Here is a 12,033-nt window from a genome sequence, read left to right on the forward strand (position 1 = left end):
CTTCTTACAGCAGCTCAACATTCTCCAGTTGCCTCTCCGAACACGACTCCATAAAGATTAGACTCGAAACATCTAAAGTCCACCTGTACTTCCTCCCAGCCAGGAATCACGCATGTTTCCCTATACCCAAGGATGCTGGTCAACATTCAGGCTCTACTGTTCAGTCAATCAATACATTTGTTCAAGTGTTCAAGAGAAGTGTCTCATTTTTAAAGTAAATAATTAAGGTTTATTTCTAAAGCACTTTTCACAGAAACAAAAGTCACAAAAATGTCTTAACTTGAAAACAAGATCAGAAAGTGAGCCTGCCCCCTTAGTTTTTAACTAAGTACACGAAACAATGAGAAGACTCTGGATTTGGGATGGAAGACCATGAACAGCAGAATGTTTGTTTAAAATCTGAAATTTTGCAGTCCTGTAGGTGAGAACAAAAACTGTAATTCTAACATCCACTTAGAGCCAGTGTAAAGTGTACAGCATCAGCTGCCAGAGCCAGTCACTGATCTGAGATAAACATAGGACAAAGAACAGCCTGTCCACCTGATGCTGTTTTGAAGATAAATACAGTTGGATGTCATCAGCATATATGTGATAGGAAATATCAGAAAATACTTAATCATTCTAGCAAGATGAAGGATATTAGAAGATAATAATCATGGGTTAGAGGAACAGAGTCAGAGGAGAATCTGTCATGATACAGAATGTTCTCTCAGGCAGATGGGAGGAAAACTGGTCCAAGATTTCTTCTTTTTTCTGCCACACTTAAATTATTTCATATTATGAAACAAGTATTAAAATCAGACAAATATGAATATAAAAGTTGTTTTTAAGATTCATTCTGTATATCAAAGGAAAAAAAGAGCATCTAAACCAGCCTGGCCCTATTTGAAACGTAATTTTCCCTAAACATAATAACTGGTTGTCCAAGATGGCCAACAGTCACACAGTTGAACCAGACTTTTGTTCTGGGTTCTCCTGGATAAGTCAGCGGTGAGCTCTTAGAGTACTTTTGGTGTGCCAGCCACTTCTGGAAATGTTCTTCACTTTTCCATGTTTTATCCTATTGTTGATAATGGCTGTCACGTGTTTGCTGAATTCTTGAATGTTTTTAGTTGTGTGTTTTAGTGCAATCTAAAAAATAATCGATCCGTGTTCTTAATTTTCTGAAAACCTTGTGCAGTTTGACAGCTACTGTGACAGACATGATTCTTGTCTTGCCATGCATTCTTCCTGTACAGTCTCATCTCCTATCCTTCTCTCCCTGTTTTCAGTATCTGAATCTAAAAAGGAGCCATAACTTGCTATCCACTCATTATTGGATTGCTGTTTGCTGGACCTCTCCAAACCAGTCAGTGCAGTCTAGCATATTCAGTCATACAATGTGACAGTAGTTATCCTATTCCCCTCACACAGTGTGTGATGTGTTTGCACAGTGAGCCTAGCTGTACAGTGGTTAGATCAACATTGTAAGCTATGCATCTTTGTTTTTGTTTTGTTTTTTTAAGAAAGAAAAATGTTTGTGTAACTCTGGGCATACAATCACATATATATAATAAAAAGAAATGCCGTTTAATGTTGAAATTAAGAACTTGCTGTAAAATAAATTCAAAATTAACACAAATAAATGAAGCAACTAAAGCTTTATTGTGAAGGCAACAACAGGAAGTAGCTGTGAGTCTTGCCTCTATTTCGATTCTGAATCCAAGTCTTACCCAGTCACTGAAACTTGTCCCTCCCAGGCAGAACTGCTGCTTCTTCTCACTCATGGATTAACCTGGTGCCTCTTTTTATGAACAAACAGGTAAAAGTGCATTTATTTCCTATCACTTTTGTTAATACCATTTCATGCTCTATATTTTTATTTCACTGTTGTAAAACAAGACACTTTTATTATTTTATTTTATTTTTACTTTTATATGAACATATAAGCAAGGCTAACACAGAGAACAAGACAGGAATGACTAGAAAGCACAGTTGCCCATGGAGAGGAACTATTTTCCACAAAGCAGACACAATCATTTATATCATAATCAAATAATAACAATAGGAGAGATACAGAATTCCCAATGACAGTGTTATTCCAATAACAGTGTTATTGGGAATTCTGGTTGTGATGGAGGGCAAGAAGACTACATGGAGTTATGCATCATAAAATCACATCAGAGCAATTTAGCTGTTTCAGAAAAATGAAGACCAGAAGCAAATTCTGTAAATGTGAATGCACTGGACCGTAGCTTTGAATTCACTGTTCTAGCACAGCACACACTATGGAAAAAGTGAGCATAAAGTCTATAGTTTCATAGACAGATGCAGTGTAGGATAACTATCAGGGTGTGAAATTATATCCAGAGGTAAATCTGTATGCAGTTTGGATACTCACGTCTCCCTCATGTGTTCACACCAAATTACTGCAGCTTTGCTACCTGCCACAGCTTCTCACTAAATACATCTCTGCATTTTTCTCTCTCTGCAGCTCACTCTACAATGAATGTGCTGGAGCTTGTGAAGATTTTTGCGCTCATTCTGGTGCTGTCATGTCCAATCAAATGCCAAAACAAAAGGAGGAAAGCTCAGAGAGACAACCAAGTTGTCACATACAAGGCCAAATGTGAGTGTTGTGCAACTGATCTTTTAAGAGTATCTCTTTGTGAAGGCAGTGAAAATGTATTAAGGCTTAAGGCTAGGAGGTTGGGTAGTGTGGTGTTTTATGTATCTAGAAAATGTGTGTGACCATGTCCCTTGAGGTATTCTATGTGGACTGTTGAGGGAGTATGGAGTACTAGGTGGCTTTAAGAACTGAGTTCACATTCTAGTGGAGCTTGTTCTCAGTGAAAGCTGGATTCCCCTGAGGATTCCCTCAGGTTATTGAACATAACCCTCCTGGGTTATGTTCAGTGGTGGTGAAGAGGAAACAGACAATCATCAGGACAGTCAAAACCTCACAACCACACTGGTAATAGGAATTTCACGGTGTTTGTCCTTTAATAAAGACACTCTTCAGCAACATTAAAAAGCCTGGTTGAATGGTTGCTGTATTGTCAGACATGAAATAAGCAGAGTCCAAACAATCTGTAAAATGTAAAGGTCAGTCTCAGACCATGAGTCCATCTGCAGCACGTTTCTCCCACGCTCTTGACAGTGGAGTAGTGATGCATACAAATAACATCACCAGCTACAGCTTAGGTTGTCTGAAAGAGACATCACACAGTTACGGCTCTTACTGCTTGTGTTGTTCCTGGGATAGAAGAGCATCTGGTTTGGAAGCCTCCGTCTCATCTTTGTTTTTAAACATTATGTAGCTCTTTTGGTGAATTGAGATGAGGACATTCCATGTGCACTGGTTCAGTCCACATCCAAGTGTGAAGTAGCCAGGTGTCCTGAGTCTAACTCTGTATTCAAAAATGGAAGGAGTTGAATTGCTTTATCTAGATCAGGGTTAAGTCTTCACCTCAAACAGAAGAGTTCAGGTATCTTATCATCTCGTTACAAGTGACCGTAACATATGGACCATGACTACAAGACTGAGATCCCACATGCCAGCATTGAGATGGCCTTCCTCTACAGAGTAGGTGGACTCAGCCTTATAAATAAGATGAGTCATCCAGAGGAGCCTGAAAATGTGTTGCTCATCTGCATTAAAAGAATTCCGTTAATGTGGTTTAGGCATCTGATCAGGCTACTTCCTGGACAGATTTATTGATCATTTCCTACTGGGCGAGTTCCCTGGGCAGAACCAGAAAACAGAGACAGACTGAACACCTTCTGAGCACGTTGTGATTGCTGGAACCCATTGATTGGAAGTGGGAGGTCTGGTTTTAACCATGCGAGCTACACCCTGATGGACAGATGGAAAAATGAAGTGAAAAGCAGTGTTTATTCTTAGTTTGGAAGCTCCAGTAAAAAGCTGTGATTTCAGTCCTAACTTAAAGGAGGTTTTTCCAAATTTTAGGTTTGCAGAGTTTGTTCCAACACTGAGAGGCATCACCTGGTTTAGTTCTAGTCTTGGTAACAGAGAAGGAAAAGATCTTTGATGACCTAACAGGTCTACATGTTTCATACCTGACAAGAAACTATAGAGAGTATTGGCCAAGTACTTTATGGACCATCAACAACATTTTAACATTTATCCTTGTACAGTCAGGAAGCTAAAATTAAGGTAAGATAAAATTGCTGAGGTACTGATGAATTTTTTACAGACTGTTAACATAATAATTATAAATATGCACCAGTTTTTGTGAGGAAAACCTTTCATATAGAAATGTATTTATGATGTTGGCAGCAGATTTAGCAACAGTCTTTATTGTTCAACAGATTCATTAAAAAAAAAAACTCATAAAAAAATGATGGTACCTGTAGCTTAGTATTTTGTTCTGCAACCCTTTGAGGTAATCACTGCAGTCAGATGATTTCTGTGACTGAGACTTCTGCACTGATGTACTATAGCTTGAAGTTCATCTTTGATGTTTTTGGAGATTGTTCTGAGCTGTTTCCCTTTAACCCTTCTCTTCACTTCAATTTTCCTCTTGTGGCCAACGTTAGGGAGGTTGGCTACAATCCTGTAGACCTTAAACTTCTGAATAATATGTACAACTGTAGTCAGATGAGCACCAAGCTGCTTGGAAAGAGTCTTCTAGTCTTTACCGTTAACATGCTGCTCTATCATTTTCTTTCCAATCTCCTTCCCTTCATGTGGTTGATTTTCACTTTAGTACATTCACTGTCACCAAGCAACACAATGACTATGTGTCAGGCTTTTAATGTGTACGTATACTGACTGTTACAGGTTTAATGACACCTGGAATTCTAATAGTGGACACACCTTAGTTTAACATGTTCCTATGGTGAAATTGATTTCTATCTTTTCAGGAAGTGCCATCACTTTTGCCCTGTTTTACTAGTTTACAATGCAATGTCTGATTTCTGTTGGTTAATTTTCAGTATGCTTTTATTTATTTATTTATTCAGTTTAAAGTTATTTCAGTGACTGTTATATCTTTGATGAAGCTTCTTAATCTCAGAGTATTTCACAGTGTGACCTTGAGTGAAACTTACTGGAATGTCCACTCCGTAGATGATCAGCAGCTATTTTAAATGTTTTCCATTTGTGAATAATTGTCATGAACTTGAAATTGTTTAGATATGGCCATTTCAGATTTATGGCCAGCAATAGTAGTGTCTGGTGGTAGATGAACAAAGTGTAGTTATTTTTGACCTTTTTTTAACTGATGAAACCATTTGCTCTAACAGGAGTGGTCATCTGCTTTAAGAGGCTGACTACTGTTGAAGTGAATCTGTTGGCAATGTTTCACTAAACAATACATTCAGTAGTAGCAGAGAGTGACTCAAAGGAATTCAATCATATTTGACGGGTGGAGCCGCAGTTAAATGTTATTGTTTCAGTACTATTCAAATGTAATAAGACTGTTTTCTCTCTGGATAGCCTTGGTCTGCCCAGTGGACCTCATGTTCATGGTGGACAGTACAGAGAATGCCCAAACTGTGCTGTTTGAGCAGCAGAAAACATTCATCCTGCGCTTCAGCACCAAGCTCATGCAGCTTCACCCTCCAGGCTGGCGTCTGCGCCTGCGCCTCGCTGCCCTGCAGTACAGCAGCAAAGTATCAGTAGAGCATAACTTCAGAGACTGGCAGGACCTGGATGTCTTCCAGAGTCGGGTGGCCTCAATGACTTTCATTGGCCATGGCTCATACTCTGCCTATGCCATCACCAATGCCACCAAGGTATTCAGGCAGGAGACGTCCCCCAGTAGTCTCAGGGTGGCGCTGCTCATGACGGACGGAAGAGACCACCCACGCAGCCCCAGTGCCATCACAGCGGCTGCAGAGGCCAAACAGCACAACATGAGGGTGTTCACCGTCAGGCTGTCTGCTCTACCCAACCCAGATGCCATGGGAACACAGCTACGATCCATTGCCAGTGCCCCCCCACAGCAGCATGTGCTTAGTCTCTCTGACAGCCAGCTTGATGAAAAACTCTTCAGTGAAATAGTGAGTAAATTTATTTCCTTTATTTACCCAGGTAAACCCCATTGAGATCTAGATGTCATTTTTTAGAGGGACTAGAGCACTGTGCTGGAGCACAGCAAATTTGTTCCATCACAAGTACTATGATTTTATTCATATTTCCATTTTTTAAAGGACAGATATTTAGAGACTGTTTTTTTCCTTCTTCCAGAATACAGTTGTTACGACAGGGGTAAGTAACATTAGCTCTCAGATTCTAAGTATTTTTCAATCAGAGACTCTTTGCATCTTTGATTATTATATATTTACTATATATTTACAGTGTGTTGGTTAAGATGTGTTTTCTGTATCTTTATTTCAGTGCCCACAGCCGAAGAACTGTAGGTGTGAGAAGGGGGAGAGGGGTCGCCCTGGCAGTCTAGTAAGTATGCTGTTGTTGACATGTATCACATCAAGTAGGTTAGGGGCATTTCTGCATGATCTTAAAGCCTTCATAAATTCATATATAGAGAACCACTGCCTAGTTATGGTTTAGTATTCCATACTAAACCACATTACCCTGAGATTGTCTGCTCTGCACTGGCTGCCTGTACGTTGGATTTTAAGATTTTTCATTTTGATCTTTAAACTTATAAACAATTAGGCATTTTTTTTATTTAATAGAAGTTATAAACAAGCATGTTTCCAGAAGAAGACACACCAGTGACTTCTGGACAGGACTCATCTTGTGACCAGTGTGTTTTTGTGTTGTTTCTCCCGAACTCTGGAACTATTTCCTTCTTATTGTGAGAATGTCTAATACTTTGTGTGAGGATTATGGTTTTCCAGTATAGGTTGATCAATAAATTCAGTCCTCTTGTGTCATGTTTTTCCCTTTATTGGTTAACTAGTCCCTCTGTTATCGTGTTGTACCTTTGATTGTACCCAGCTCTGTTGTGTTCTCTCATTGTTCCTGTGTGTTTTTAACCTTTAGTGTTGTGCTCTGTCTTTGCTGGGTCCTTAACAGTCATTATCTGAGTCTTGGACATTCAGTTTTCTGTACTACCTGTTCTCAACACATTGTGTCAGATCCTGCTCATAGTTTGACATTAAAGAAGGAAGTTTTTCTACCTCACCCTTGATCTGAGTAGTACTGCTCTTCTACAACACTACAAATCATGACACTTTGAATGTTTTTAAGAATTTTTAAATCCTGATTTTTTCAAGGTAGCTTTTTATTCCAGTTGAGCAAATATTATCGGGCTGTGCTTTTCATTTATGCTATATTTATTTTTTCTGTCTTTTGTCTGATTGATTGTAGTTAATATTTTCTGTTCAGCACTTCGGTCACTAGATGTGTAAGATGTTCTATAAATAACATCTTACACATTGACTGATTGATTGGTTGACTGGTTGGTAGGTTGATTGATTGATTGATTGATTGATGTAACAGGACCCAAGAGAAACAGCATTTTCTCTTTTAATTGAAGGTTTTCTGTGGCTGAGTGGGTAAAGATGGTTCTGTCAGTCTAGCCCAGCTGTTTGAGAAAACATATTGGTTCAGCTTTGTTCCATGGTGTCTAGGCTGTCATATATTAGTATGTATGACATATATATAAATACTACCATATATTAACATGTTCACTTTTCACACAATTTTTGCAAATCTAAATCTTAAATTTAAATCTAATTGTAAATTATAAATCTACATCTTAAATCCAAATCTAACTGTTAAATATTTTATTTATATCTATGATACCAACTACCTTCTACTTAAAATAATGAAAAATATACTGATGGATTTAAAACTTACTGATCACTTTATTAGGCAAACTTATTCAGTTACTTCTTAAGCAAAGCACATGTGGCTGTTGGCGCCAGACCAGCTGGTCTGAGGGTTTCAGAAACTGGTGAGCTGCAGGGATTTTTACACGCAGCTGTTTCTCAGTTTACAGAGAAAATTTCTACAAAAAAGGATCCGAGGCATGTGTGCCTTGTTGGTGCTAGATGAGAATAAGGACACTGCAGGACCATGGATAGGCAAATAGCTCAAAAACTGCCCGCTGCTTCCAAAATATGGCAAATACCATCCAACCTGTTCAGTCATGAAGCAGTTGGGTTACAGCAGCAGTGGACCACACTGGGTACCACTCCTGTCAACTGAGCACTGTTACAATTCCTACAAACTCACCAAAAACTGGACAATAACAGATTGAAAAATGTCATTTGGTTGATTGAGCCTCAAATTGTACTGCAACATGAATGAATGACGATCAATGTGCCATGAGCTCCAAAATCCTGTTAGGTTCTGTCAGGATTCCAGAGATTGAATCTGTTGGCCTGGCTGATGCTTTTAAATGCAATTAGTTCTGTAGCAGCTTTACGACCCAGTCTGCAGGTGTCCTCCATGTTCTTTAGAAAAGGACATAGTCAGATATTCTCTCATCCTCAACAACTGGTGGCTTAATTGCAGGTGCAGTTGTTTAATACACTTCAAGTGAATGATGTTAAAATGGGACATTATTTCCAGACCGCAAGTGTAGCAGGTTGTTGGTGGGTTGAATTTATCAGAGGCAGTGCTGAGGAGAAATGTTTGGAAAGAAAGTTCAGTGATGGATGATAAACCATGAGCAAAGCTCCAGCTTGTGTTGAAGATAGATCACAGACAGGCCACTGATTAAATGTACTTTTTGCCATGTGAACATTAGACCTGCAGTTATTGAATGTTTCCGTTGTTGGCAAATTGGTCACAATTCTTCCTATCATGCTGTTATTATTTTTAATTCACTCTGCTTTGTTAGTTTCTGTTCTCAGTACTGGTACATGCTTTTCATACTGTACTTTGTAATGTGTGGAACCAAATATACAAATGTAGAACAATTCAGTCCAGGTTTGACCAGCCCACATGTTTCAGAATGTGAACTGAAGCTGAACAAAAGTTGAGATTACTTCTAAAAAGCAGTGAAATATCCCTTTACTCAAGTGTCGCATTGGAGGCATACTTAATGTCATCTTATTCACTTATTTATTTATGGCTTTGCTAACAGAACTGAGATGGTGTTTGCTTTGCAAAGCATGGTTTGTTAGGTCTGATTTAAGCTCTGTGGTTCAGAAGATAACAGGAATGTCGAGTATCTGTCCTCCTGGTGCAGAACTCAGCTTAAATACATTGGCAGTCTCTGATTTATTTTAAAAAATTATGCACTTAATAATAGCAGCCCACAATAGAGGCAGCTGACTGCTGTCCACTGCTGTCCACTGCTCCACAGTATGGTTCCCAGAGATTTGGTTCCCAAGTGCAGGTGTACTCTGCTTATTGTGGTGCTATGTATTCAAGGCATGTTGCAGTCCTCTCCTCCAGGCTGGACTACTGCGATGCTCTCCTTGGTGGCAGGAGCATTCAGAGAGTCCAGCATATCCAGAACAGTACCAGCAGGATGCTGACCAGGGAACACAGATGACCAAGTCACTGCCGCCCTCCACTCCATCCACTGGCTCCTGTTACACATGAGGACTCAACACAAACTCTCTCCTCACATACCAATGCCTAAATGGCAAGGCACCATTCTACATTAGGGATCTCATCAAATTTCCAACAACCATGAGAAACCTTCTTCATTCCAAAGACACTCCCTGTTGGATGGTTCTAATATTACAGTCTACAGTGATCCCAGTGTGTTTGTTTTCTTTTGCCTGTTCATCATTGGTAGACATCTCCACCATGCTTCCATTTTCAATGCTCCTATGTTGCAATAATACCAGGACAATATGGATCAATATGTTTTGCAGTCTGGAGTTCTTGGCTGCATAACTGATTCTTATCCTTTCTCTTTGATTCAGGGGAAACCAGGTAAGACAGGGTTGGATGGTGCTCCTGGTCCAAAGGGATCTCAGGTAGGAGATCTGTCATAATTTTCTGTTCTGTTGTTTATTAGTAGGTTCAATCGATGAAGAGTTGTTTGACGGGTTGTTTTGTTTGATTTGTTGAATTCAGGGTGAACCTGGTACTAATGGACGTCCAGGAATGGCGGGCCTTGAGGTATTTCAAAATATTTCAATCTTCTCCTGCTACGTTCCTGTGATGTCATTACTAGCGAGGAGATGTAATGCTCATTGGTCATAATGTCAATGTTGCTGTTCATGAATGACACCTGGTAAATTAATTGAATTTATTTAGTGGTTTTCTTTTCCTGCTCACCACTCAGTGCTTTTAACCAATCACACTAGCAAAAAACAAACACTCACACACTAATCCACAGATCAGCAGGCAAACTAATGTTAAGTCCATTGACTAGGAGCACATTGACTGTAGCTTAAAGCAAAGTCAACTTCAGACTGCCGCTCTTCCAACTAAGCCACAGTGGACCCATGATGTTGACATTTTCAGGTTGAATTTAGAATGTGTAAAACTTGTTAAAATGTTCTGAGCCACTGTTAGCCTTCCACAAGTCTGACAACTCGCTTACTTTCAAGCAAACTCAGTGACATGTGTCCACTACAGTTCAAGGAACTGGTAATAACATTAAAGGACATTACTTCAGGAAATCTGAACTTCTGCAATGTTTAATGATAATGTGGCTTGTATGATATGATGGAAAAAGAATAATGTAAGCTGGTTCTTTTGACAGGGGAGACCTGGCAGGAAAGGTGAACAGGTATGCATTTCTAAATAACATATTTATGGAAAATTTCTGCGTGATGCAGATTTCTTCATTACAAACACAAAAAGCACATTTTTGGTTCATTTGTTTGCAGCTATGTCATGTTTTAGTTAATGGCTTCCCATCATAAGTGCCACATGTAGACAGTCGTAACCAAAAAGCAGCAGCTTTGGTCTCAGTCGGTTTGACTTGACTCACTGTCTGGGTTTAGCAGATGTTTTCTCTCCTCCTCTGTCTGCGTTCATATTCCAGGGGGAACAAGGCGAATTTGGAGCTTTTGGTGCAAAAGGAAGAAAAGTAGGCATTACTGTTGTGTTACATCAATAAACTGTTATGATAAAGGGTCGCTGAAGTGCAAGGAAAAGCTGAGCTATTGTTTTATTTCTCCACAGGGTGTGGCTGGACCTGCTGGATTAGAAGGCCGTAAAGGAGAGGAGGTGATGTCTGAATAATATTATTACTTTGATTAACAATCTTCACACATGGTTGCAAATTATTAAAAAACAATCCAATACATTCCAGAGTTGTGACTCCTGGATGTTGAATTTAAGCAGGGTTTGTTGATATACTTAATTAACAATCTTTGGATTTAAATGGACTTAATAAAAATAAAACTTATACTTTCTTTAGAATTGAGTTGTATCATTGTTATCTAAACAAAGATCACTGTTCTATGATTTGCTCAGATGTTTTGCATAATCTTTTGTCAGCATGCAAGTTTCAGCTGAGCACAGTAAAAAAACAGACTTATGATCATATCTAGAGCAATAGTGACATGTTAAAAACAGTATTTTTTGTTTTTGTCAGTTCTGTGACATGAACTCAGATTAAAGTCTCTGTTCTTGCAGCAGTTCTGAAATAAACTTCCTCAAATCCGCTCACCATCCTGTGCAGGGCCTTCCACACTGAGAGGCAGCACATCATCAGCTCTTCATCATGGCTGGACAATACAACCAAAATGTATTTATGTCAAATTTAAATCATTATGATTCATATAAATGATTACGATGAAGATAGCAGCACTGGGATCAGAATGAAGCAGCTAAATTATTCACCTTTGTCAGCTGTATTAAGAACAACACATTTCATCATTTGATCTTTTTATCTTGTAGTGTGTTTTTTGTAAAACTAAAGACCAACTTGTTTATTAGCTTAAGTGCCGACACCTGCTTTGTGTGGAGTCTTAACGTCTCCATGAGCCCTCCACCTTCACCCTCCACCCACCATACCCAGTCTGTGGGGATTTGGATTTTGTGTTGCTTGTAAGTTATTTTTAGCCCTCTTATGTGTTGTGTTTTCCCGTTTATTGGTTAGCTAATTCCATCATAGTCTTCTTGATGGTACCGGCCTTGCCTCATTCTCTGATCATGTTTTGTAGGTATTTAGTCTTTTCATTCCCTTATCCTGAGTT

At 39.1% G+C, this 12,033-nt stretch overlaps 1 protein-coding gene across 1 annotated transcript in view; it reads left to right on the top strand.

Annotated features, from left to right (window-relative positions):
- col28a1a (collagen, type XXVIII, alpha 1a) overlaps positions 1–12,033 on the top strand; it is a 37,151-nt gene that overhangs the window by 3,431 nt on the left and 21,687 nt on the right. Inside the window, exons 2-10 of the mRNA XM_028036661.1 lie at positions 2,474–2,608; positions 5,441–6,006; positions 6,194–6,214; positions 6,344–6,403; positions 9,802–9,855; positions 9,956–10,000; positions 10,590–10,616; positions 10,875–10,919; positions 11,015–11,059. Coding sequence (XP_027892462.1) covers positions 2,474–2,608; positions 5,441–6,006; positions 6,194–6,214; positions 6,344–6,403; positions 9,802–9,855; positions 9,956–10,000; positions 10,590–10,616; positions 10,875–10,919; positions 11,015–11,059 — 998 coding nt within the window. The remainder of the gene's footprint in view (positions 1–2,473; positions 2,609–5,440; positions 6,007–6,193; positions 6,215–6,343; positions 6,404–9,801; positions 9,856–9,955; positions 10,001–10,589; positions 10,617–10,874; positions 10,920–11,014; positions 11,060–12,033) is intronic.

Source organism: Xiphophorus couchianus, chromosome 13 (genome assembly GCF_001444195.1).
Source record: "Xiphophorus couchianus chromosome 13, X_couchianus-1.0, whole genome shotgun sequence".
NCBI lineage: Eukaryota > Metazoa > Chordata > Actinopteri > Cyprinodontiformes > Poeciliidae > Xiphophorus > Xiphophorus couchianus.